The 27,362-nt window shown below is 50.6% G+C and overlaps 1 protein-coding gene and 1 long non-coding RNA gene across 4 annotated transcripts; one reads left to right on the top strand and one right to left on the bottom strand.

The window, feature by feature from the left end:
• Positions 1–3,263: 3,263 nt before the first annotated feature.
• Bri3 (brain protein I3) lies at positions 3,264–26,778 on the top strand. 2 transcript variants are annotated; one of them, NM_001393811.1, is made up of 3 exons: positions 3,264–3,415; positions 18,600–18,702; positions 26,378–26,778. In NM_001393811.1, the coding sequence occupies exons 1-3, from the start codon at positions 3,289–3,291 to the stop codon at positions 26,508–26,510; spliced, it is 363 nt and encodes a 120-aa protein (NP_001380740.1). In that variant the 5' UTR covers positions 3,264–3,288; the 3' UTR covers positions 26,511–26,778. The 2 variants fall into 2 exon arrangements, with proteins under 2 accessions (NP_001380740.1, NP_001009604.1); NM_001009604.2 differs by lacking the exon at positions 3,264–3,415 and adding an exon at positions 18,067–18,316.
• Positions 9,513–18,508, bottom strand: LOC102554669 (uncharacterized). Of its 2 annotated transcripts, none has more exons than XR_015634643.1 (3): positions 18,307–18,508; positions 12,890–13,096; positions 9,513–11,437 (listed from the first exon to the last, which is right to left on the bottom strand). It is a non-coding gene; the product is annotated as an uncharacterized LOC102554669 (long non-coding RNA). The 2 variants fall into 2 exon arrangements; XR_015634644.1 differs by lacking the exon at positions 18,307–18,508 and adding an exon at positions 15,143–15,283.
• Positions 26,779–27,362: the final 584 nt, after the last annotated feature.

The following is a 27,362-nucleotide window of genomic DNA, read 5'->3' as shown; positions in this document are numbered from 1 at the left end:
ACCAGCCCGGGGATGGCACTACCCACGATGGACTGGGCCCTCCCCTCTTGATCACTAATTGAGAAAATGTCTTACAGCTGAGTCTCATGAAGGCATTTCCTCCTTTTCCTGTGGTAACTCCAGCTTGTGTCAAGTTGACACAGAAAACCAGCCAGTAGAGTAGCCAAGGCTATGAGCTCTCATGCAGCCAAGGCTAACCTTGACCTTCCTGCCTTCAGTTCCTCAGTGCTGGGATAATAGCATGTGTTTCTCTGTCCATCTTATGCAATGATGGGAATCCAACCCAGGCCCAGGGTAGGCAACCGGTTGGTCACCCGGGCCACACCTGGAGCCCTTCGAAAAAAACCAAAATATATTAATAAATCCATAAATAGTTTATATATAAATATCTTTATTTATAAAACATATAAATAAAGTAATTAACTCATAAATAAATAATACACGATAAAATTATTAGTTAAGAATTTGTGAGTGTGTGTTGGGGGAAGGGGCGCATCACAGGACAACCTCTGGAGTTGGTTCTCTCTTTCCAGCAACTGAACCCAGGTCGTCAGGCTTGGCTGTGAGAGGGTACACTGAGCCATCTCATTGGTCCTTTGGTTCTCAATCAGATGGGATTAGAATCTCCATGGAAACACTCCTTTGGGTGTTAGTTACTATGAGGGTATTTCCAGAAAGATTAAAGAGGAAGACCAAGGGGTTGGGGATTTAGCTCAGTGGTTAGAGCGCTTACCTAGGAAGCGCAAGGCCCTGGGTTCGGTCCCCAGCTCCGAAAAAAAAAACCAAAAAAAAAAAAAAAAAAAAGAGGAAGACCAAGACGGGACATAGGTGCATAGGTGATACCAACCTGTGGACTGGGATCCCGAAATGAAACAGAGAAAGCGAGTGAGAGTCAGCATTCATCTCTCCCCTCCCCTCCCTCCCTCCCTTCCTCCCTCCCTTTCTCTCCTGACTGGCTCCTCCACTCCCCAGGCGTCTCTGTCATCTCAGTACTTATGGCTGGAACAAACACCCTGTCTTTATACTGCTTCTTGTGAGCTATTGGGTCACAGCGGGGAGTAATGCAGATAGATAACCTCCGACCTGACTCATCCCTTAAGGTTGTCTTGCAGGGATTTTGGTCACAACTACCCAGAAGCAACTAACACAGTCGCTGACCTACTCAAAGCAAGGCGTGTGCAGGCAGGTGCAGCCAGAGCCTTCTAGAAATTAGATCCACTTACTGTAAGGCAGAAGAAGGTAGACATCATGTTTGTGGAGGGGCAAAGATCTCCAGGGGACCCTGAGAAGGCAGCTCAGTGGTAGTGCGCTTGCCTCCCGTGCAAAAAGCCTTAGATAATTTGGTCATGGTGGTGTACTTGGGAGGGGGGAACAGAAGGACCCGGACTTCAGGGTCTGCCTCCATTGTACCCCCTAAAATTTTCTCAGTCAATGAAGAAAGGAAGATAAAGTTAGAGACAGAGAGGCACTAAAAATTTGCCCATCAAGGGCCACCGGATTTGCCCAAGCCATTGTCTATTCTCTGGGGTCTCCCCCAATAAAAATGATTGCTTCTTCCCAATTATTGTTTCCCTATGAATAGAGTGTTTAAGCTTCGACATCCGCCTCCTCTCTTTAAAGATAAGGTTTCATTCAGTTCTGACAGACCTCAAACTCCGAATTTGAAGATAAGGCCTAATTTAGTCCGGACTGACCGCAAACTCAAGATGCAGCCCTGGATGACCTTGGTCTTCTAACCCTCCTGCCTCCGCTACCACAAAAGCTGGGGTTACAGGCGTAGACCACTATGTCAGGCTTGTGTGGTGCAGGGGATGGAACCCAAAACTTGGGAAATGTCACTGAGACACATCCCCAGTACCCTGCCCCTTCATTTGAGTTTTATATTTGGAAGGCTCCCAGGGATGTGTGCAGTGATAAATTAGCCTTTTGTTCTCTTCTAAATGTGTCGGTTCTGTGTGTTAATAAACACAATTATAAAACTTTCAGAAGGGGGTTGGGGATTTAGCTCAGTGGTAGAGCGCTTGCCTAGCAACCGCAAGGCCCTGGGTTCAGTCCCCAGCTCCGAAAAAAAGAAAAAAGAAAAAAAAACTTTCAGAAGGAAAGGTCTATGTGCGAATGTGTGTGAATGTGAGTGTATGTGTGTGTAGTATGTGCGTGGTATGTGTGTGAGTGTATGTGTGTGTGGTATGTATGTGAGTGTATGTGTGTGTGGTATGTGTGTGAGTGTATGTGTGTGTAGTATGTGTGTGAATGTGTGAGTGTATGTGTGTGTAGTATATGTCTGAGTGTATATGTGTGTAGTATGTGTAGTATATGTGTGTGTGCAGTATGTGTGTGTAGTATGTGTGTGAATGTGTGAGTGTATGTGTGTGTAGTATGTGTGTGAATGTGTGTGAGTGTATGTGTGTGTAGTATGTGTGTGAATGTGTGAGTGTATGTGTGTGTGAATGTGTGTGTAGTATGTGTGAATGTGTGTGAGTGTATGTGTGTGTAGTATGTGGGTGAATGTGTGTGTAGTATGTGTGAATGTGTGTGAGTGTATGTGTGTGTAGTATGTGTGTGAATGTGTATGTAGTATGTGTGAATGTGTGTGAGTGTATGTGTGTGTAGTATGTGTGAATGTGTGTGTAGTATGTGTGAATGTGTGTGTGTAGTATGTGTGTGAATATATGTGAGAGTATGTGTGTATAGTAGGTGGAGAATATGTGTGTGTGTAGTATGTGTGTGAGTGTATGTGTTTGTATGTTTGTTTTTGTATTCAAAGGCAGTTTCTTCATAAGAGCCTTAGTCTATAACCTGAAATCTTTCTCCTTCTGCCTCCCAAGTGCTCTGGTTACAGGTAGGCGCCACCTTGCCCAGCCTCATGAAATTATTATATTATATATTATTTTGTTATTTACTTAGTCCATGGAACCTTGGGGCTATCTCTGCCTACTTGTGGGTAAGGCTGTGGTTCTTACCTTTCTCTCTGACCTTTCTAGGACCTTGGGCAACAGTCTGACACTAGGCGGTGTGTGTGCTTACTGCTTTGTGGCTGTTTATCCTCACAGGGTGACTGTAAGGTCCTCTTTCCTGGGTCATGGCTTACACCACATGTCTTGGCAGTGGGAGGAAATGTTTGCCCTGGTGTCAGCTCCTACAGAGCAGAGCCTTAGGCTCAGAACCTAAGAACCTTGGCATAGACTGGGATTGTGAGGCTACATTCTGTCCCCTGCGAGGCCCTGCCTGGCTTCCCCCGCATTCTCAATGGTATGACTCTTTCTTCCTGGCCTTTTGGGTCACTCCTTCATGTCGGCTACTGCCTGTCTGCAGCTGGACCATAAAGGGGCTCTTCCTGGCCCAACCTCGGACTCTCTCTGGCCACTCCTGGGCATCTTACGGGGACTAGCCATGTCCTCCACAGTACAGGAAGCAGGTAGGGGGCCTTGGGATGAGCCTCAGGAGACCTGAGAAGGGACAGGAAAAGCAGTTGGTTTTTGTTTGTTTGCTTTGCTTTTTGTAGTAGAGCACTGGGACCGTGGGTGGCTTCTCTGAACCGTTATCTCTTTTTTCTTTCTTTTTTTTTTTTCGGAGCTGGGGACTGAACCCAGGGCCTTGCGCTTTCCTCTGAACCTTTATCATAGCACCTCCCTCTCACGTGTGTGTGTGTGTGTGTGTGTGTGTGTGTGTGTGTGTGTGCGTGCGTGCGCGCGCGAGCCCGCACATGTGTCTGTCAGCCACAGAGTCTGTCTCTGGGGCTAGGCTAGCGGCCAGCAAGCCTCGGTGATTGGATCGGTTACTTTTCCAGGGTTGTGATAAAATATCATGACCAAAGCAACTTACAGAGGAGGGTTTATTTGGAGTTATGGCTCCAGAGGGATAAGACTCTAGGACGGCAGGGCCGCAGGAACGGGCAAGAGCTCACATCTCAAAACTCGGAAAAGAAGTAGAGAGAGTGAACTGGGAAACTTGAGTTTTGGAAACTTGCCCCCAGGGATGTAGTTCCTTCCTCCAGGCCACACCTCCCAGACAGCGCCACCCACTGGAGACCAAGTATCTAACGCCCGAGGCTATGAGATATCTCATTCAAACCACCACAGTAATCCTCCTGTCTCTGCTCTTCACAGCGCTGTGATTAGAAGCATGTGCAGGGACATGCCTGATTTAACGTGGGAATCTGGGGATTTGAACTTAGGGCTTCATGCTCCTAGAGTTAAGAGCTCTTTCCTGCTGAGCCCACGGTACCCTCCCATGTCAAAGCCCCCTCCCCACGACAATTCCCTAGGCTCACCTGTTCTACACAGCCAAGGTCCCATGACAGCACTGTCTCAAATCCCCTGACTCTGAGGAGGACTAGTTTTGGGTGGCTCTGGCAATACTAAAAAATGGCTGAGCGAAAGCTGTCAGGATCATTGGCCACTCCACACACGAAGAATCCTCTAAAAATAATTTCCAGGTTGGGCCCTAGACCTGCTTACAGATCCAAAGTTATGATTTATTTGTCTCCGTTGACACCGGTCCCCTGTCTGCTTCTCCCAGACAAAGAGAATCCGTGTTGGTTACCAAACTCAGTTGTCAGTAATTGGTCACTATTGTGTCTTTAGGTTCTACTTGGTTCCCTGCCACTCCTGTAAATTAAACAGAAAGGGAGAACCCTTGTGCAGGGCTCTGGATCAAACCCAGGAACTAATATGCTCAGCATGTTAGTCCTCACTGGGGGATTCTAGGCAGGGGCTCTACCACTGAGGCATGCCACCAGACCCTCACTGGGGGATTCTAGGCAGGGGCTCTACCACTGAGCCACGCCCTCAGTCCCTCACTGGGGGATTCTAGGCAGGGGCTCTACCACTGAGCCACGCCCCCAGCCCCTCACTGGGGGATTCTAGGCAGGGGCTCTACCACTGAGCCATGCCACCACCCCCTCACTTGGGGATTCTAGGTAGTGCTCTACTGCTGTTTTTGTTTTTTAATTTACGTATGAGTTCTATATATATATATACATATACATACATACATATATATATATATATATATATGTATATATGAGGTATGCCAGAAGAGGGCATCAGATCCTATTATAGATTGTAAGCCACCATTTGGTTGCTAGGAATTGAACTCAGTACCTATGGGAGAGCAGCCGGGTACTGTTGAGCCATCTCTTCAGCCCCTCTCCTGCTGGTTTTTACATGCCTAGGTTCCTCAGTAAAGGACCTGCCAGTCAAGCACGATGATCAATTTTGTATGTAGAACACATGTTAAAAAGCCAGGCATGGGGTTGGGGGTTTAGCTCAGTGGTAGAGCGCTTGCCTAGCAAGCACAAGGCTCTGGGTTCGGTCCCCAGCTCCGAAAAAAAAAAAAAAAAAAAAAAGGCAAAAAGCCAGGCATGGCAGGGCACATACCTGTAACCCCAGGCTGTAATTTAGGCCTGCCTAGGAAAAGACGGTGTAAATCCAGGTAACTTTTTATCCTCTGAAGCTGCTTGCCATTTTCCTTAATGATACAATGTAGCCATGCTAAATCCACAAGACTTCTCTTTCCTTAGAGCTGGAGTTCCGGGTGTTCGTAGGATATCTGGCTTGTAACATAGGTACTGGAATCCACATTCTGATAGTCACGATTGCGTAGCAAGTGCCCTCAACCTCTGAGCCACCTCTCCAGACACAAACCAGGTTGGTTTGGTTTTTTTTTTTTTTGTTTTGTTTTGTTTTTTTGTTTGTTTTTGTTTTTGTTTTTGACAAGCACTCGCTGGCCTTGAACTTTCCAATTCCGATAGTCTGGCCTGGCAGCGAGCCTGAGGTTACAGGTGTGCGCCACCATCCCTGATTTTTTTATCAGGTGTTCTAGATACAAAACTCAAAAGGTCACGTGTTGGTTTGTGTGCCAGGCACCTAACTGATGAACCGTGTCCCAGCCCCGGGAACCTTTTAGCTATAATACTGAAAGGATGGTTGACTTTTCCAGTTCAGGAGGCTCGGTTCCCTTCTCCAGTTATACAGGAAGCCCGAAGCTTGGAACGTTTTTTTGGTTTGTTTCTTTTTTTTTTCTTTTTTCCGGAGCTAGGGACCGAACCCAGGGCCTTGCGCTTGCTAGGCAAGCGCTCTACCACTGAGCTAAATCCCCAACCCCTGGAACGTTTTTTTGATGAGAACCAGTTGTTCTTCCATGCAGGATCCTCCCCACACCTTGCCTGCCTCAATATCTAAATTCGGTTGAAATGTTCTTGGACTCTCTGTCCTTCAATCACAGAACCTGGGAAGATTGGGGCATGGCTCCATGAAAGAGTTCTTGCCTAGTGTGCGGAGGCCCCAGATTTAATCCCCATTAAAGAAAGGGGGGCGGGAGGGGCGAGCATTATATACATTTGAATATGTGTTGTAACAGTATATTTGGGTGTTTCTACTCCATTTTAGATTATTTAGTTCCCAAAAGACACACAACTTTTTTTTTTTTTTCTTTTTTTTCCGGAGCTGGGGACCGAACCCAGGGCCTTGCGCTTGCTACTCTACCACTGAGCTAAATCCCCAACCCCAAAACTTTTCTATTTATAATAAGCCCTTAAAGCATCAGAGCTGGGCAGATTTTGTTCTCTTCCCTGCCAGTAACCCTGAGATGTCCCTTGTCATGTTCCGTCCCGGCTGTTCCTACTCGGGCAGGCTGGCCTTCGCAGCCCTGTGCTCAGGATCCACCTATCCCATGATACCTCGCTCCTGCTTCCTCTCCCTCTCTCCCTTCCTCTAGTTCTCTGACCCCAAACCTGGGAACCATAGCCCCGCCTACCTCGCTTTGTTGACCAATCAGGCATAACTTTGGGGCGCATGGTTACATAGCATCCCTTGAGTTACGAGAGAATTTTTTTTTTTTTTTCGGAGCTGGGGACCGAACCCAGGGCCTTGCGCTTGCTAGGCAAGTGCTCTACCACTGAGCTAAATCCCCAACCCCGTTACGAGAGAATTTAGTCCTCTTGAGGCAGCTAGACCTTGAGATACAGAATTTAGCATTACAATACAGAGCAACAGATCAAACCCCAACAAATATGTGTGTATGTGACTTATAAAGATTGTGTGTGTGTTTGTGCGTATCGGCGCAGCTGTGCGTTGGGATGCAAGCACGAGGTGGCCAAATGTTAACCGTGGGTGGGTGTCGTTCCTCCAGGTTGCCTATCCTGCGTTTCACGACAAGGTCCTTTACTGGCCTGGATCTTGCCAATAAATAATTTCTTGGCTGGAAATTGAGCCTCAGGGATCTGCCTGTCTCTACCTCCCCAGTGCTGGGATTGTGAGCCTTGGCCTCCACGCCTGGCTTTTACATGTGTATTCTGGGGAGCAATGGCAGGCACTCGTGCTTGCAGGGCAAGCACTTTATCCGCTAAGTTATTTCCCAGGCCCCATGACTTATGAAAGATTTACCACCCGTCTCAGGAAAAGCGAGGCTTTTATGTGTTGTGGAGAAACCGATATGCTTAATTTATAAAATACTTAGAAATATTTGCCCAGTAGAATTGTAAGGCTCACAACGGGCTTACCATAAAACTCCAAAGTGTTTATCTAAGATAAACATTTTGTAGCTATTCAGCAAATATTTGGTAATGTCCTTCCCCAAGCCAGGCACTTGTAATTGGTTCCAGCCCTGGCTTTTGACATTATGCTTCCTCCTTTTTTTTTCTTCTTTGGTCACAATCCCAACCATGTGAGGTACCCAGTTCCTGTATGTGCCAAGAAGTCCACGTGACGGGTTATCAGCTCTCTGAAGTGTGCAAGAAAAGGGCAGATACTTGTTTCGGTTTCCTCTGGTACATTTTGAGGGTAGTGACAGTGACTGTCAAGTCTGGAGGATGAGAACTGTCCCAGCCCTCAGGCAGGGAACAGCATTTCCCGTCTCACCAGATCCCTTCCTGGTGCCCTCCTGAGGAAACATTTATATACAAAGTCAAAGTCAAAGTAGCAGTTACTTATTTTAGTAGAAATGGCAACATTTAAAAAAATAAATTTAGGGGCTGGAGAGATGGCTCAGAGGTTAAGAGCGCTTACTGCTCTCCCAGAGGTCCTGAGTTCAATTCCCAGCAACCACATGGTGGCTCACAACCATCTGTAATGGGGTCTGATGCCCTCTTCTGGTGTGTCTGAAGACAGCTAGTGTGTACTCAAATAAATAAAAATAATAATAAAGAAAAAACATTTAGTGTGTGGTAGGTGATAAAGAACAGAATTTTAATTATCAAAAAATAAACACAGGACTTATTTATTATGAATGGCAGCCCAGGCTGGCTTCAAAGCACTACTGTATAGTAGAACAGTGGTTCTCAACCTTTCTAAAGCTGTGGCCCTTTAAGACAGTTCCTCATGTTGTGGTGACCCCCCAACCATACAATTTATTTTGTCATTACCTTGTAAATATAATTTTGCTACTGTTGTGTATCGTAGTGGAAATATCTGATATGCGGGATATCTGATGTGTGACTCCCCCAAAGGGGTCAAGATATAGTAGGGGTTGACCTTGAACTTCTGATCTGCCGCCTTGTATTTCCTGAGTGCTAGGACTGTGGGCGCTTGCCAGCACATCTGTTTTTATAGGTGCTGGGGATACAACTCTGAGCTTTGTGCAGGCCAGGCCAGCACTGGTGCCCACCAACACCGGTGCCCATCGACATCGCTAGCCCTTATTTTTGCTTTTATTCTCCTTCTGGGGGTGGAACCTTGCATGTGCTAAACAACCACCATCTTCCCATGCAACATCCCCAGCCCAAAGAAGATACGCTTGTTGTAAGTGAAACAAATTCCATTTCGTTCTGTATGAGCGTACAGAGTTTGATCAAGACCAATCAGGGCTCCTTAGTGAGATCCTGTCTCAAAATAGTCCAAAGACTAGAATTGTTTCTTGGACTTTTGGCTAATACCAACTGTGAAGAGGGCTGGCGGTACATAACTCATGTGCGCGCGCGCGCACACACACACACACACACACACACACACACACACACACCACAGTCACCAATGTTTCTATTTCGCACACTTAGTGCAGGGCAAGCATGCTGTAATCTCAGAACTGCAGGTGGTAGACCTGGTGTCCAAAGGCCTGGATTCCTTAAAAAAAAAAAAAACAACAACAACAGAAGCTGCCTGTGCCCTCAGGTTCTTTTGCAAACATCTAGGAGGTATTGCTGTTACTTCCCTGGGATAACTCTAAAGAGCCTAGAAAACACACAGCGTATGACATGCTCTGGAGAGTGCCTGGCGCTCCCAGATTACTGTTACTGGAGTTTTTATGGTTGGAGAAGCCCGGATGAGATCGGTTCCCACCCAGTCTCAAATATACCAATTAAAGAGACTTGTGACAGTGAACAGCAGGCAAGGGATTTATTCAGTGTGGCCTCACTGGGAAAAGGAAGTAATGGAGGTGTCCGGTGGCCCCTAAGTCCACCTCCATGGTCCTGACATAATCATGGTTTTAATTTTTTTCATTTTCATTTAAAATTTTAAAAAGTTTTTTATTTATTTATTTATTTATTTATTTTTTTAATGTGAATGCTTCACACCTTTTTTTTTCAAGATGTATTCATTTATTATATATAAGTACACTGTAACTGTCTTCAGATACACCAGAAGAGGGCATCTGATCCCATTACAGATGGTTGTGAGCCACCATGTGGTTGCTGGGATTTGAACTCAGGACCTCTGGAAGAGGAGTCGGTGCTCTCAACCGCTGAGCCATCTCTCCAGCCCTTAGTTTAATTTTTACGTTCTGTGAATGGGTGTCTTGCCTGCATATATGTGTACCACATTCATGCGATTCTCTTAGCAGCCAGAAGAAGGCATCAGGTCCTTTGGGACTAGAGTTAGAAATGGTTGTGACTCCCACTACCAAGTGGGAGGTGGGAATTGAACCCAGATCCTCACGAGAGAGGCATCTCCAGTTTCTGAGGTTTATGCTTAAATTGGCGTCAAGAGTTCCACATAGCTAAGCTGTCCAGGTTAAAGTATGGCCCTTCCAGTCACTGACCCAACATTGTCTTGGCTTCTAATCTCTCCTGCAGGATGGACAGACGTTACTCATACATGGTCCCCCTCTGGCTGGCACTTTTCCATCCTCCTGGGCAGGGGTGGGGATAGGAAGTGAGGATGTGGAGGATTCCAATTCTCTGGAAACCATTGTTTCTATAACCAAACAGCTGAAGGGAGGACACAGTGTGTCTCTAGAATACCTTGGCTCCAGCCATGCCAGCAACACGGTGGGGCAGCTGGATCTTGGCTATACAAGGGTGCACTGTGGGAGGGGTAAGGGAAGGGAATGTGTGCGTGGAAATGACAATGTCATTCTGTATCAAGCTTGAGCCCTAAATGCAAACAATGCCTGGTGTCCTTATAAGAGGAAGGGACCTAGAGAGTCACGAGGAGAGAGCTAAGGACATTTCAGTTACGTGTGCCCAGGAACCTGGAGTCACTATATTCTAGAATGACAGGGAAGGGTGGTTTCCAAGAACCTTTGGAGGGAATGAGGCCCTCCACACCTGGAGTTTTTTTAATGCAGTGTTTTGTTTTGTTTTGTTTTTCCGGAGCTGGGGACCGAACCCAGGGCCTTGCGCTTGCTAGGCAAGCGCTCTACCACTGAGCTAAATCCCCAACCCCCACACATAGAGTTTTAACTTCTTGTCTGCAATGAGAAGGACACAAAGCCAGGGACATTGTGGGGACCTGTGAACGGAAACGATCCCTCCTCCAGGCTCCTGCTTGCAGCCTCTCTCCAGCTAAGAAGTAAAAATTCCAGCACAAGGAGCCGCACCTCCTGAAGGCCTTTCTCCCTTCCCAGCTGTAACCTGCATTTTGTAGGAATCTCCCCAGAAACTCCACTACAGTAAAAGGTGTGTGCTAAAGCCCCGTGCAGCCACAGGGCTTCCCTGTTTCACCTTATCAGAGTTCGACTCCATGCAAGTTACCTCCATAGCTATCCTGTGGAATCGTTTATCAAAAACTAGCCGGGTGGGGTATGGCGCAATTGGTAGCATGTTTGGCCTCCATCATCACGAAGCCCTGAGTCCCGGCTTCAACACCACCAACCGTGTGGTGGTGCAGAGCTGTGAGCCCAGCGCTTGTGAGGTGAAGGCAGGAGGATTAGAAGTTCAAGGTCATCTTTGGTTACATGGGACCTCATCTCAGAGAGGAACAAGGGAGAGGTGGAGGAGGGGTGAGGGAGAGAGAATCTTTAGCGAGCCTTTGAGATGTAACTTGAGAGTAACCAAAATGATGACAACTTAATACTAAGACACTCGAGTCTCTCCTTTGAGCGTCATTCGTTACTTGTCCGTTGCTGAGGTAGAACACCTGACCAAGGCGACATATTTAGGCACTAACGTGATTTGTAGAAGCAGAGTTTATGGGGAGACTACGGTTTCAGAGACTCGTCCCAGAGCATCACGGTGAGAAGCATGGCGGCAGGCAGGCAGGCAGGCAGGCAGGCATCTGACCTACAAGGATAAGACAGAGAGAGCTGGTTGTGGGCGTTTGAAACCCCAAAGCCCACCTGCAGTGGCACTCCTCCAACCAGGCTGCACTTTCTAAATCCTCTCTGAACCCTTCATCAACTGGGGATCATGTACTCAAGCACGTGGGGACCACTTTCCCTCAAACCACAACTCCTTGGAAAGAGATACTTGGGAAGTTCCCACTCCTTAAGGTTTACCAGCTTGACGGATTCATCCGCCCGCCCCCTGGAAAGGCCCGCCCCCTGGAAAGGCGGAGACACCGGTCTCCAGAACCTTTTCCCTTCTGCCTCAAGGCTACGAGGCTGTCTCATTAGGCTGCACAATAGCACGCTAACTCTTCCTCTTCCCTGCTCAAACCCCAATTCCGGGGGAGCCCCAGAAAGTTCTATTTCTCACACTTCCTCTCCTGGGCTTAGACTTAGCGTCTGACTTCGCTCCCAATTTCCTGAAATTAGCGACAATCAGGACAAAGCTCCCAGGCTGGGGTTGTAGCTCAGAGTAGAAGGCTCATATAGACACACCCAGTAGGAAGGAGGAGCAGAGGGTGAGGGAGGAGAGGGGATGGGGGGAGGGAGCGATATCTGTCCTAGCACTTTTGTGCTTCCCTTCTGTAGGTGACTGACCAGTCCAATCCTGTAGGGCACTGTTCCTCCTATGTGCAAGACTCTAGCCCATTACCCATCATCCCTTTCCCTGCCCTGCTGGATCCGCTTGCTTTACAAATAATCTGTGGTTTGTCCACCTTAAGCAAGCAAGCCAGCCTAAACTGTTCCTTCCATCTCCTCATGGCCAACTGGTTCATTTTCTTCGTGTGTGTGTGTGTGTGTGTGTGTGTGTGTGTGTGTGTGTGTGGTGTGGTGTGTCAGTGTGGAGGACAGAGGTTAAAGGCAGGTGTCTTCCTTGATTTCTCTCCAAGGTCTCTGGTTAAACCTGGGTCTCATTCATTTGGCCATGCTGGCTGGCCAGTGAGCTCCAGGGATCTCTCTCTCTCTCTCTCTCTCTCCTCTCTCTCTCTCTCTCTCTCTCTCTCTCTCTCTCTGCCTCTCCAACATGGGATCACATGTGCACACCACCTTCTCTGGCTTTTATGTGGGCCTTAGGATGCAAACTCAAATCCTGACCTGACTGACGGACCCACCTGTCCACCCCTCCATCTGTCTGTCCATCCATGCGTCCATCCATCCTCAAACTTTCTATGCAGCGAAAGATGACCTTGAACTCCTGATTCTCCTGCCTCTCTCTCCCAAGGGCTGGCATGCAGCACCACACATGTCTACCCTCTCTGGACTTTGGTCAAATGTCCCCTTCCAAAGTTAGATGCTCGAGACACTGGGAGAGAACTAAAAATCGCTCCCCCACCCTCACTGACTCCTTTCTCCTGAGCCTCTTCATCCCCACAGCATTGATTCCTGCAACTCCGCCCCAGCTTCTTACCACATCCGCTCCGAAAGCAGGTGACTGTCTCATTTCAACCTGGGTACCCCGTGCACAGACGAGGTGGTCCACGGTGCTGACACTTGAGTGGGTAACCAAGCCCACAGATCAGGTGCTGGTACCTGAGTGGCTTAGAGCAGGAAATGTCCCAGATCATTCAGCAAGAAGATAGTGTTAAATGAGAAGCAGTGTTGTGTCTCTGTAATCCTGGTACCGGAGAAGTGGAGACAGGAGGATCATGAGTTCGGGGTCATCCTTTGCTACATGGTGAGTTCATGCCAGCCTAGGCTACGAAGACACAGACAGACAGACACATGCGAAAGCACAGACGTGCATGCACGTGCACATGCACACACACACAGACACACAGACACGCACATGCATACACACACAGACACACATACATGCATGCACACACACACAGACACACACAGACAATGCACACACACACAGACACACACACCCACACACACGTGCACACACACACTGGAGAGATGGCTCTCTAGTGGTTAAGAGCAGTTCTTGCTCTTACAGAGGATTTGGGTTCAATTCCCAGCGCCCACCCATCTATAATTCCAGGGACTCTTAACACTCCTTTGACCCTTGCAGGCACCAGGCACACATATAGTGCACAGACATTAGTGCATGGGCATACATTCAGGTGAAATTCTCGTACACATAAATACATACTAAAACCACTAAAAGATAGAGAATGGTGATCCCAACGCTTGCCCGGATTCTCCCAGCTTTTTATTATTATTATTATTATTTTTTGGTTCTTTTTTTCGGAGCTGGGGACCGAACCCAGGGCCTTGTGCTTCCTAGGCAAGCGCTCTACCACTGAGCTAAATCCCCAACCCCTTCTCCCAGCTTTTTAATAGGTATCACTTAGGCAACAGGCTCAGCTCAAGTTCACATGTGTAGAAAACTGGCCCTGTCTGAGTGAAGGTTCTCCTTTGTGCACAGCCCCGGGTGATAGCCATCTGTCTGCCACCCTCTAAGTCTTTGTGAGCTTCCTGTCACCGGTTTGGTACCCCCGCCTCCTGAGGAAGTCACCAAGTTTTTGTTTCAGGAGGGGCTCTGCTGGTCTGGAACTCCAGATCCTCCTGCCTCAGCCACCAGAGTGCTGGGATTAGAGGCCCATGCCCCCACTGCGGTGGGTGGGGGAAAGCCACTGAATCTTAAATTGGTATCTCATTTTCCTTCCTTCCCGGTTTCTCCCTGACCTGATGCTTCCAATCATGTTCCCGTCCATCCACCACCAGGCTCGACTCTTTCTCTTCCGAGATCGGGCACCTTCAGAACGCTATGGCTGTAGACACGGGTGGCCATCTTCCAATACGCAGATCTGAGGCTCACCCGTTTAAACACACGTAGATCCCTTGGGGGTGCGTTCTCCAGTATTTTAGTCTATTTCCCTAAACAGGGCCTCCACATGTGTGTCTCAGAACCCGCTCAGGCCACCCCAAGTGACTTAGTATCATAGCCTAGAACTGCCCGCTGGGCACCTTCTGGGGCTGAGTTTTGAGCTTCCTCTTAAGCTTCTGTTCTCTGCTTCCTGGGAGGTTCTTGCTCTGATCTCTGGGGTCAGCTCCCCATGGCACCTGAGCTAGGCAGCGGTCCTCGGACTCCTGTGACACCCAGGTTCGTTGTTTACCTGTGTGGCACCTCTATCTCCTGTCTGGCAACATCTCGGCCCCTCCGGTGTGAGTTTTGGATAGGGGCTCCAAGGTGCACATTCATGGGCTGTATGGAAGGTTTTGTAGGTGAGTGGCGTTTTTTCCGGGCAACACTGGGAAACCCCAAAGCCCTCCCCGAAACCCCAGCACTCATAAGATGGAGTGCTTAAGTAGAGACGTTCCTAGGGAACCAGAGGTGTGGGGTTTGATCAGCAAACATGGGCTTATAACGGGAAAAAAAAAAAAAAACTGACCTAAAATTGAAGTCTACCGATGTGTATGAGGTCTGATCGGTAGGAAAGGGCTTGGAGGAGCCAATGCTTCTCTCTAGCTTTCTGCAAGGCAGGGACAATAAGGAGTGTCCCAGGACAGCAGGATGGCTCAGTGGGGAAAGGCATCTGCTAAGCAGATGGTCTGAGTTTGATTCCCAGGATTCACATAAAGGTAGAAGGAAAGAGTTTACTCCGCCATCTTGTCCTCTGCCCACCTCACACATGCACTCCCCGCTCCACACATCATCTACAAAAACGATAATGAATACTGATTATTTTTTTAAATCTGTAGACAGACTCACCACCTGAGTGGTGACAGTGGCCAGCCTGAGATGAAGCCGCTTCTCAAGGCGATAAGGCTCGGCCATACAGCCCAGGCTCCCTGCTTCCTTCAAAGCCGTGAGCCACTCTCCATCAGCAAGGTTTGTTTGCTGTTGCCGAGATGCACTCTCAAGCAGCTCAGACCGCCTTTGCTAAGCTTGCTGTGAAGCCACGGATGATTCGGATATTTTTTCTTTTTTCTTTTTTTTTTTTTTTTTTTCGGAGCTGGGGACCGAACCCAGGGCCTTGCGCTCGCTAGGCAAGCACTCTACTGCTGAGCTAAATCCCCAACCCCTCAGATATTTTTTAAAAGAATACACTATTCATTTATGTATTTTATGTACATGAGTGCTATGTCTCCATGCACACCGGAACAGGGCATCAGATCCCATTACAGATGGTTGTGAGCCACCACGTGGGTGCTGGGAATTGAACTCAGGACCTCTGGAAGAGCAGCTAGTGTTCTTAATGGCTGAGCCATCTCTCCGGCCTGACCTTGAACTTTTGAGTCTTCGGTCTCCACCTCTAGAGTGCTGGGATTACAGGCTTGAGCCAGTATGCCTAGTTAATGCAATGTTGGGGATGGGTCCTGGGGCTTCGTGCACACTAGGTGACCACTCTGTGAACTGAGACACACATACAACCTTAATGGGTTTCTTTTGAGATAGAGTCTCAGCGTGTTACCTGGAATGGCTCTGAACTCCCAACTCTCCTTCGGAGTGCCACCAGACAGACAGACAGACGACAGACAGACAGACACACACACACACACACACACACACACACACACACACACACACATCTCTTCATTCTTGTCCTGGATGTCCTCTCTGGTTATTGGCACATGAGCTGGCCTGCCTCTTAGTTCTTCCTTGTGAGACACTGAGGAAATGATCAGTACAAAAGGAAAGAGAAAAATCCAATGTGTTCTAAAGGGAGATGAGTTTCGTATTTGGTACTCAGCTGTGGATTCTGTACCCATACACCAGGGCACTAGGGCAACAGTGGCACGTCTGTCACAGGGGTACCCAACCCCTCTCTGATGGGCTCTGAGGGATCTCCAAGGGATGGACTCCTCCTCCTCACTTGTACTATAAACCCATAGCTTGGGTTGTCAGAAGCCCTAGTGGGGAAGCCCCTCTGTTAATAAAAGTAATTAAAATTGAATGGGATAGGCCTAAAGTCCCATATTCTCTCTCTCTCTCTCTCTCTCTCTCTCTCTCTCTCTCTCTCTCTCTCTCTCTCTCTCACACACACACACACATACACACACACACACACACACACACACACACACACACACACACGGCAGGGATTGGGAAGTGTCACCAAAGCCAGACCCTGGAAATACCTAGGCAACAGTTGGGGAAGAATTCTAACTGTTCCAATATTTCCTTTTCTTTGCTTGGTTTGTGGAGACACGGTCTCCCGTAGCTCAGTTTTTTTAATATTTTATTTATTTATTATATCTGAGTACACTGTCGCTGTCTTCAGACACAGCAGAAGAGGGCATCAGATCTCATTACAGATAGTTGTGAGCCACCATGTGGTTGCTGGATTTGAACTCAGGACCTCGGGAAGAGCAGTCGGTGCTCTTAACCACTGAGCCATCTCTCCAGCCCCTCAGGCTGGCCTTAAACTTGCTGTGTAGCATCGGATGTCACTGAACTGATCTCTAGAATCATCTCCCGAGCCCTGGGGTGACAGTCACGTGCTACCACACCAGGTTCATGGAATGCTGGAAGCGGAACCCTAGGCTTCCAGTGTGTTAGGCCAGCACTCACATAACAAAGTTACCAGGACAGCTCCCAATCTGCCTTTTAGAATCTTACTAACCAACCAAGCTTATGCTTCGATACTTCGACTAGAGGCATGGCAGTAGCTATGTAGACACTGATGGGTCTGAGTCCGGCCACGGTCCTGTGCTAGGTAGCGAGCGACATTGCCACGCTGTAAACTCAAGTACGTGGCCGGGCTGCTAAAAGAAGTTAGAGAAGCTGAAGGAAGCGTAGCACATATGTGTGCTTAGAGTTTAGGGTTCTCCCAAGCAGGGCAGTTATTACTAAATAGTGGCCACAGCCCCTGAAAACGACAATTAATCGAAAGACAAGAAGGAGGATCGCTCAGCAGTTGAATGGGCTTTCCTGGGCAAGTGTACTCGGATGTGCTCCGTCCTACACCCAAGGGTGTGTGGGCAGTGCAGGGCGTGACTTGGGAGGGGCTCACCTGGTGCCTCCCTGTGGGTGGTGACCTCCCTCCCCCCAGCTGGGTTGGGCACGGGGAGGATTGGGGAGGGAAGGGGAGGAGCAAGGTAGTCCATAGTTTAGGAGGCAGAGGTGAGGGGATTAAGAGTTCCAGGCCAGCCTTGGCTACATGAGCCCATGTCCAAACAAACAAACAAACAAACAAACAAATAAATAAAAAACCAGAAACAAACAAACAAAAAAAAGCGGCAGAGGTGGCGAGATGGCCCAGGGAGTGAAGTCTCCCGCCTGCTGCAGAACCTGTCAACTTATCTATCTCAGGACCCATATTGTGGAAAGCAGGAACCCACTCTCGAAAATTATTTATTCTCTGACTACCAAATGCGTGCCCACTCATATGTAACAATTTTTTTTTTAAAAGAAAAGACAAAACCTAAAGAAGGCTAGGATCTTATTGGGTATCCCGCCTTGGCAGGGTGGCAGAACTTCTCTGGAAGTCCAAGATCCATGGGGGGGTTGCAGGGGGGGCGGGACTGAATGAGGACAACACGCCACCAGCGGCCGCCTTGGCTTCTTTAAGAGGCCCTCCCAAGCCCCTCCCAAAGCTCCGCCCCGCCCCGCCCACGTGACCCCGGTCTTGTGACCGGCGGGAGGGCGGGGAACCCTTGGCGCGCCCGCCCCGCCCGGCGCGCGCCTCACAGGGCCGAGCTGCCCGGGACACCGCCGTCGCTGCTACCGCCGCCATCCCCGCCGGGCCGAAGGAAGCGAGCCGGGCCGGAGCTGGCGGGCGCGCGGCCCCGGGGGCCGCGATGGACCACAAGCCCCTGTTGCAGGAGCGCCCGCCCGCCTACAACCTGGAGGCAGGCCAGGGCGACTACGCGTGCGGCCCGCACGGCTACGGGGCCATCCCCACCGCGCCCCCGCCGCCGCCCTACCCCTACCTCGTCACAGGTGGGCCCGCGGCTCGGCGGGGTCCCCGAGCGGCCTCCAGGCTGAGGACCGCGCTGTCCCGGCGCGGGCCTGCGGGGGGCAGCTGCTGCCCGGAGCGCCCTGCCCGGCCAGGCCCTGCCCCGGTGGCCGTGAACTTTGTGTTGGAGGGTTTGCACTTGGCTTCCAGAGCCCACCCGCAGGCGCGCTCTGCCCAGTTGGAGGCGGGGAGGACCGGGGTTAAGGGGGAGGGAGGAGAGGAGGAGGGCCGAGTCGCCCGGTGCTGATCTGCGCTCCGCTCCCACAGGGATCCCCACCAGCCACCCCCGGGTCTATAACATCCACAGTCGAGCGGTCACCCGGTATCCTGCCAACTCCATCGTCGTGGTCGGAGGCTGCCCGGTCTGCAGGTAAGTCTCTAGCCTAGGGGGTGGCGGAGAACGCACGTGCCGGAATCTTGCAAAAGGCCAGCGGGGGTGGGATGGGGTGGGGTCACAGCCGGGCTCCCGTCTTAGAGGGAAGTCCCGCATGGGAGGGACTGCAGTGGGAGAAGGTGGGGGTCACTCACCCCTGGCTCTGAATTTACTTTATGCGGCAGAAGGATGGGTTCCCTTTCCTGTGGGGAGTTGAGTGCATTTGGAAGGCATGGCACCCGGAGTGCGTGGGACGCAGGAATGTTAACAATGGAGACGGATGGTCTTTCCTCCCTAGTACTGAGCTTCTCAGTGAATAGGGGTTTATTTTGTTTTGTTTTGTTTTTCCTCCAATTTCCGCAAGTGTACTGTTACAGTTGAATCCTATTAAGGAGGTATTGGGACTTGAGTCCGCTGGCCAGTATGCCAAAGGACTTAGGAGATCCAAGTGTCCAGCAAAGAGCGAAGGCTGTGAGGGTGCAGAATGCGGACCAGGGCTTAACAACTCCTGGCCACTAGCTGGCCCAGGAGGAAACCCCGTGCTTCTTTGTTTCAGGCTGGAGTGGTTTTGTGGTGGTGGTTATATTATCCTCCAACTGGAGCTGACAGAAACTTTGGGAGGACTTTATGTAAGGCGAGAGATGCAGCCAGATTCATTTTAGTCAGACTCTTGAGGATTCAGCTTCCAAGTTGGACTTGGCCACTCACCCAGATAGGCCAGGTGGGGCCTTGTGCAGGGCAGGGTTTCGGCCTTTGTCTGGGAGGGGGAAGTTCGAAGTCTCTGAGATGGGATTAAGAAACCCTTGTTTGGACTTCGTTTTCATTTCCAAAGTGTGCTTCGGAGGTGCAGAGTGGGGGAGTAGGGAAGTTAATGATTTTGGAAACTTTTGAGTGGCTTCACTGGAGATGACTGAGGGTGGAAGACGCTTGGACCCTCAGCTGATCGTGTGTTTGGTGAAGAAGGTTGAGGTCTAGTTAGAGTCCTCGTTCAGGGACCCGCTTGACTTTTGGAACTGGTGGAGGGAGAGGGGTGGAATCGGCTGGTTCCTCTAACTGTAGACGGCTGGCTCTCTGGTAGCTTAGACTTGCTGACTGCCTCCAGAGGGCAGCTCTCTGCAAGAGTGCTTGAGGCACACCAGGTAGACCTGGTCAGAGGGAGCATAGCTTGGGAGGTGGCCCTAGCTTGTTGAGCCAAGGGGATCAGTGTAGGGTCTCGTATGCAGAGAGCCATTGGGAATAGTGGGGAGTTGTGTGGAGGTGGGAAATGGGAGACTTCCTGTGTGGCCTTGAGGCTTGTCCCGGGATGGGAAGTCTCAGAGCCCTTAGGATGGAGCAACTATTAGGTGACCTGTCAAGTTTAAGGGTAGATGGCAAGCAGGCAGGAAGATGGGGAGGGGGCATAGCAGTGGAGGCGCTCAGTAGGATTTCACATCTGCTTTTTCCAGCAACCAGGTCCTGGCCCTACCATGGTCAGCTGGGCTCTTTCCTCCCTCAGTGGATGGGGTGTTCCCACGAGGCTCTTGTTAGATCAGACCCCTGATGGTGGAGTCTGCAGCAGTAGGGCAGCATCGATGCTGTCTGTAGTCTGGGAACCAAGGCAGGCGGGATCCTAGAGCTGTGGAGTGTCCCCCCCCCCCCCCATGCAGTCTGGATTACTGTTGAGTGGAGAACGCTCTCTGAGACTCTGTCCCTGGGAAGTGAGTTGTTCGCAGGCTTGTGGCTTCTGTTCATGGGTCTCTTCAGTCCTGTAGAATCTGGGGCAAGGTCAGGCTGTGCCTGCTGCCCTCTCAGGAAGGCCTTAGGGCTCTTGTGGTGCTACCTGTGGATGGGGGTGTCCAATATTAAGGAATCTGGGGCCTCTGAGGACAAGTTTGGATGTCCCTGATCCTTATAGTGACCACTCTTCAACCTCCCAGGCCGCTTGTGTCTTGGCTGGGAGGAACAGGCTGTATACACACTTGGAATCCCTGCAGGCTTGTTCACTGTGCCCTCTGCCGCTAGCCCCTGGCTTCAAGGCTTATCCCTGTCATTACAAAAGCAAGCTTGCAGGATGTTGGGGGGCTCCCTCTCCAGGAGAATGGGAGCACAGGAGGGGTAGCTAACTTTGCCTTTGATTGAGGGAAAGTGTGTCGGGGTTGGGACCAGGTGTTCCCCTGTAAACATTTGAGTCTGCCTCTGCCTGGCATGTTAGGGCTGAAAGACAGGACAGACACTTCTCATGTGACCAAGCTTTCTCCCTTCCAGATGTAGCCTGCCAGGCCCTGTCCTGTCTCTCCCTAGTGGCTTGGCAGGAATTTATCCAAGTCACACGTCTGTGATTCCCTCTGAGTGAGACTTGGCATAAGAGGCCAGTGTCGCTTGTCACGTTGCCATTCTGTCTGAGTCGAAGTTAAGTAGCCTGACTCCGTCTCCTTTTATAGACATTTGCAAGGAGCAATTTTCTCCTCCAGTGGATGGGGCTTCTCTCAGCTTCCCCCCCTTCGAGGCTTTGGTGCCCCACCTGCAGCAGTCATATCCATGAAGGCCCTGGGTCTCTGAGGCAGGTGGCTTTCCATTCCAATGGCTGTGGGTTGTCCCCAGATGCAGGGCAGGTGGGGCTGGTCAGCGTGCCCTGGGAGCACAGGTCACAAGTGGACTGTGCATGCACAGGGTGAGTGGGACGCCTGTGAGTGCAGGGCCTGCAGGGAGCCTGCCAGGCACGGGCTCCTCCTGTACTGGCTGGGCTATTATTGTTTCTGAGTGTTTAGTTTTGGAGGTGATCAGAGAGACAGGAAGAAATCCAGGGCAGGTGGGGTCAGGGTGCAGCACCGAGGGTCATTGGTGTGAAGGCTGTTTCTGAAAGCAGCTGTGGGCCGGGCTGAGAGTCTGGGGAAGATGGGGTAGTTGCAGCTTTAGGCTTCTAATAATGGTGGTTGGGGGAAGGGCTGCTCTGCCCTATCTGTAGCTGAGGAAGAAGGTGAAGGGGCTGGTGGTGCCTGGCAGGAGGTGGAGGCTGGTATCCTGGCTGTGTGCAATATGAGGGAAGCCCTTTCCCAGTCCTAACTGTGGCCTCCCAGATGTGCCAGTGTGGTACAAAGCCGCCTCCTGGAGCTGGAGGGCTCATGCCCTTGGGCCACCCCGTCCTTCTCCCCAGTGTGAACACTTGAGGCTATGCCTGACAGTTCTGCCTTTGAGACCTGTGCCCAAGTGGCAGGACATTTTGAGTTTGGTCCCTGTGAACTGCCCACATGACGGTGGGCATGTTCTGGAGTGGAGACTGTTGTAAGCTGTAGCTGTATTGTCAGTCAGTAGCTGGTGGAGAAAACCCTCCCATCCAGGCCTGGATGGTGCCTGGAGCTCCCTATGGAATGGGGTGCTGTAAGGATGCAGGAGGGGTCAGGGTAGCCTTTTCTGGATGGGTACTTGGTCCTGGGCCCCTCCAGGATTACATGTCTTCTTGTAGCCCAGAGCTTCTCTCTCCCCTTCCTCTGCCCACTCCTGTCCTGTGGCCAACCCGTCTGGCAGATGTGGGGATCTAGTGGCCACTTGTTTATGGAGCCTCCACTCAGGGGTTAAAGAAGTACAGGCTTTTAAAGTTAGTCACTTCCTAATTCCGGGTACCATTTTCTCTCCTTCCAGTGACCTGTTCAGCACGGGGGAGGGGCCATCCAGGTGCTGCCAGGAGGCAGGTTTGAGTTCTGAGTCTTTTGAAAGAGTTGAACCGTGTCTAGGCAAGAGTTAAACTTTTCTGGAAGTTGTAGAGGAAGAGAAAGTAAAGCTGTTGGGGAAGGGACAGGCTGGAAGGAGGAGGCAGCTGGTCTCCTGGGCCAGGCAGGGTCTTCCCTTAGTGCTGCTGCCCCGGCCACTGCAGCCGCCTGTAGCATCTTGCTGATTATAGGTTGGCTTAGAGGCCATATTGTGTTTCTGGAGTCAGATGTTGGCTTTTAAAACTAAAACTTTTGCCAATGTTCCCTTTGAGATCTGGGGCAGAGCTGAAGTTAAAATATTAGTATTTCCGCAGCAAGACGTGAATCTTCATGTTAAGTGACTATATTAAGACTAGAAATAGGCCGGGTGGCACTTGGGAGGCAGAGGCAGGGGGATATCTGTGAGTTTGAGGCCCACCTGGTCTACGCAGAGAGTCAGGTCTATGTAGAAAGAGCTTGTCTCAGAAAACAAGCAGATAACAAAACAAAAAGACTATACATGACATAGCGTATGTTCAGGTCTCTGCGTCCAGGTTGAGCTTCCTCCAAATGTAGGGAAAGTTGTGCTTCCAGAGTTTCGGGCCTTTGGTCGTGTGGGTTCAGGGCGATGGGACCTTGGGCCCTGAGAGTGCTTTCTCATGCTCAGAGCAGGTCGGTCTCTCTTTCTCTCTCCCTCTCTTCCCCCTCTTCCCCACCCCCTGGTCCATTCATTGAAGCCTGTGTAGAGCGTGAGTTCAGTTGCTGTGTGGGATGAGGGTGCGTGGTCTCTGGTCACAGACTGTTGATGTCAGCTGTCCGACCCTCCTTAGGTGACTGGTCCCCACACGGTGTGATTGAAGAAGCGTCCTCTTTTCCCAGAGGCATAGACAGAGCCTTTTAATCCTCCCAGAGGTGAGCAGCCCTAAGTAACTCGAGAGGATGGCTCCTTAGGAAGCACACGGTTCTTAGCGCCAGTCTGGCCACTTGTGCCTGCAGAGTCGGCAGAAGATGGCACTGTTTCCCAGGTTGAGCAAGTGTGGAGCTTGCTGGGAACAAATGCTTCAAGTTGTCCCAGTGCCTGGAGGCCCAGCCGTGACAGGTCAGCTAGGTGTGCCGTAGCTTGCTCTCAACGTTGTGAGCACAGTTAAAGGGGACAGAAGATGTGAGGCCTTGTGCCAAGGTGCTGGCCTGGCTACTGTTGGGAACTGTGAGCATTGGGCGGTGCAGGCCAGGAGGGAGAGTGCAGCAGACCTGCCATCTTGGGCTCCAAAACAAGCTTGCACCAAAATACAGCAGTAGCCTTCTCCTGGGCTGTTCCTGTGGATGAGATGCAGGGCAACATGGAAAGCCGATCCCAACCCCTCACACCCTGGCATGGTCCTACACTGCCCCAGCCACCTTCTGGGCTCTTGTTTCAGGTAATAAAGGTCTTGAGGCCCCTGGTTTCAAAGCTCCTGGTGATCCAATTGTCAAGATTTGCTTCCTGTGACCCAGTGCTTTTGAGGGACATTTTCTTTCTCCTCCTTCCCCTTCTGAACCTTTTAAGACAAGGTCTCCTGTAGCCCAGGTTAGCCTGACATGTTACATAACAGAGAATGAACTTCTGCCGTTACCTCCTGAGGACTGGGGTAGTGGGTGTGAGTCACTACGTCCGCTTCGTGGTATATTTTCTACCTGGAATATGCAGACCAGTGCTTGTTAGAGTTCACGGACAGCTGGGAAGGGGCTAGGAGAGATGGAAGGATGAAGCCCAGACCGACAGTACATAGTGGGTTGGGATCACATGGCCTTCTGCCAGCCACACTGGACATGGCTAGTCCCAAGTCCCTCCCACCTGTGCCTGGGGACAGCTGCTGTGTCAGGGCAGGAGAGCAACCTCAGGTGTTTTTCAGCTGGGTTTTTCACCACTGGCTAGTGTGCACCCTGCAGCTGCAGCTGGGTGGAGGAGTCCTGCCCAGTCTGTGGTAGGCCAAAGGAAGTGTGGTGACTTGGTGACATTGTGGTAGTTCAGTGACACTTTTTTTTTTTTTTTTCTCGGAGCTGGGGACCGAACCCAGGGCCTTGCGCTCACTAGGCAAGCGCTCTACTGCTGAGCTAAATCCCCAACCCCCCAGTGACACTTTTTGTAAGAGTCATAGAGAGAACAGGCCTTGGTGGCACATGTCTGTAATTTTAGATGTTGGGAGGTGGAAGCAAGAGGGCCAGAAGTTCAAGGTCACCCTCAGTTATTTAGGGAGTTTCTTTCAGAGACCCTGTTTTAATTCCCCCAAAGAGGTGGCTTTGCTGACAGGAATGCCGGCATCTTGATTCTTGTGGCTCAGGTGCTAGGAGCCTTGTGCCAGGCGGAGTGGAAAGCTCCCAGGAGTGGAGAGTAAGGTCGTTTCCCAGACCTGCCTGTTTAGAGCTTCCTCACCCGAAGAGCTTGTGAGGGTTCAGTTACTGTTCAGCGTTGGGGCTGTTCATGGCAGCTTCTCCTGGGTGATGGTGGTGGGGAGGGGCTGGCATGGAGTTTGCCTTGAGATTTCCAGAATATCCAAGTTTACTTGTCATGGCCCACTCCCCCGGTGAGGTCCTCCCTCCCTCAGTTTGGCTGTCAGCACATTTGGTTTTTTTTTTTTGGTTCTTTTTTTCGGAGCTGGGGACCGAACCCAGGGCCTTGCGCTTCCTAGGCAAGCGCTCTACCACTGAGCTAAATCCCCAACCCCGCACATTTGGTTTTTAAGCTGTCACTTCATGAGGTGGAAACAAGGAGCAGCCAGTGTGGCCTAAAGGGCTCGTGTGCAGTGTGTAATACCAGAAGTACAAAGGAAGGCCTCCTGCCCAGTGGGAGCCAGCAGAGGGCTAGCCAGGCAGCTCGCTGTGCCTGTCTTCAGACCTGTCCCTGTGGTATCCCTGCCGAGCCCTCAGTGCTGTGCTGACCAGCTCAGATGTCTGACAGTGTCTCCAGCAGCCCCTCTTCTTTTCCTATCTTGAGCTTGGCTCAGTTTCTTTTCGAAAGAAACCCAGCGGGGTGCACTGCCCATGGGCTGCCCATGGGCACGTGACTGGAGCACAGGATGGGGGTCCCTGCTGGGAGCTAAAAGTCTGGGAGGAGCTTGTGTGAGTCTGTTTGGTAGAAGTGAGACTTGGTGTCTAGATCTTTCCGGAGGAGCCTTCCTTCCCACCTTTGGGACTTTTGAAAAGATCCTGGAGCCTGACTGGGTTACACGCGGAGAAGAAATTCATTAGGATTTGTATTTATGTATGATTTATGCAGGCTTTGCTTGACATCCCCATGTCTTTGGGTTCCGCGTTATGCATATTGGAAATGGACTTAATAGGAAGCTTTAAAAGTTCTCAAGAGACTTTCTGCATGTGTGAACATGGCTGACTGTTTCTCTTAACCCCACACCAACCAAATGATCACTTTTAAAATACTTAGAGGACAGAAATGAAACCTAAAACTTTTCCTCCTTGGAGAAGCACGCTGGGTCTGTGGACAGAGCAGTTGGCTTGCTACTCACGAGCTCTGGCTTCCTTCCCCAGCACAGCAAACACTAGCATGGGTTTCATTTCTGTGGCGGTTTTCCAGAGCTGTAGGAATTTCTGTAGATTTGCTTGGGTCGCTCTTATTTTTGTTGGGTATGAAGGCAGAGTCAGAGGACAGCTCTGTGGAGTCGCTTCTCTCTTTCCATCTCTGTGGCTCCAGTTGAGGGGCTGAGCTTGACAACCCGATGACGGAGAGGCCACCAGAGTGTAACCAATGGCAAGTTCTTTGCCTCTGTTCACACTAGGTGATACTTTCCATTTTGTTCTGAGTTTGCCTAGGATGCCCTTGTAGCACTGGCAGTCTATACTGGTTCCAGCTAGTTCTGTGCACCGCAGCCCTAGGCTGGCTCTGAGGTGGGCAGCTGCCTGTTCTGAGCACATTCCCTGCAGGTTGGGCAGCTGCTGGGTAGGTGGTGTGGTGACGTCCCTTGGGCTGTCGGGTTGGGGAGGGGTCCTGACTTGGTTGTCTCTTTCTGCAGGGTTGGTGTCCTGGAATACTGCTTCACCTGCCTGGGCATCTTCTTGGCCATCGTCCTGTTTCCTTTCGGGTTCCTCTGCTGCTTCGCGCTGAGGAAGCGAAGGTGCCCCAACTGTGGAGCGGTCTTCACCTAAAGGGAACCACACACCCAGTTTTCCTACGTCAGCTCTTTTCTAATGTAAATGTCGTGTACAATAGTTTTATTTGATTAAGCTTCAGGACTGTTTTGTAAAGTGCGTGCTCTGCCTGCGGTGGGATGGACTGGCTTAGGGCTGCAGAGGGGGAAGGCAGCGACCTGCTCCCAAGGCCAAGGATAACGCGCTGCTTCTATTTTTTGCAGTCTTCAATTTGAGAATGGTGAGAAATACTGTTTTAAATAAATGAGATTCATACCATTGTGTAGCTTGTTCTGCTTGCCCCGTGTTTTTACACACTGCCCCTCTGAAGTCTTGCCATGGGAGATGTCACAGGCCAAGGCCATCTTCTGGTCTTCAGGTGACACTCCGGCAGAGAACGTGTGTTTGAACTCTCCTTTATTACTGACACTGAACAGATGTCAGGGTAAGGTGGTGTGAGGGAGACCCAGGGCAAGAGGGCACACCCAGCAGACTGGCTCCTGTACTTGTGCGCCAGAGCCAGGATTCCAGGTCTCAGCTCACCCCTCCTGCTTTACATATCTGAAAGCCATACTTGGCTTGTTCCCTCCTGCGGAAACAGGAGGCTTCCCACCTTATACCCTGCATGTAGGCTGGCCACAGGGAGAAAAGGGAACTATGGCCCTGTCCCCTATCAGGGCAGGCTAACCCCCTCACACAGTGACAGGATAGCTCCACAGGGCACGACCCAGACTTTGTAATCTAGGGGTATCGGCATGGACGAGGTTGCCATGGGGCCATCAGGTTTGGCCCCCCATGTGAGCCTGCCGCTGCGTGGCCCAGCTGGAAAGGATGGCGTTTCTAGACCCTGACCAATTAGCAACTGGAGGA

Source organism: Rattus norvegicus, chromosome 12 (assembly GCF_021556685.1).
Source record: "Rattus norvegicus strain SHRSP/BbbUtx chromosome 12, alternate assembly SHRSP_T2T, whole genome shotgun sequence".
Lineage (NCBI taxonomy): Eukaryota > Metazoa > Chordata > Mammalia > Rodentia > Muridae > Rattus > Rattus norvegicus.
Note: the sequence above shows the minus strand (reverse complement) of the source record. Positions and strands in the feature narration are given on the sequence as shown.

Bases quoted from the DNA above. Each gene is read 5' to 3' on its own strand.
- Bri3 (NM_001009604.2), top strand. From the start codon at position 18,175: ATGGACCACAAGCCCCTGTTGCAGGAGCGCCCGCCCGCCTACAACCTG. The intron at 18,317-18,599 runs GTGGGCCCGCGG...CCGCTCCCACAG, and splicing joins CTACCCCTACCTCGTCACAG to GGATCCCCACCAGCCACCCC. The intron at 18,703-26,377 runs GTAAGTCTCTAG...CTCTTTCTGCAG, and splicing joins GGAGGCTGCCCGGTCTGCAG to GGTTGGTGTCCTGGAATACT.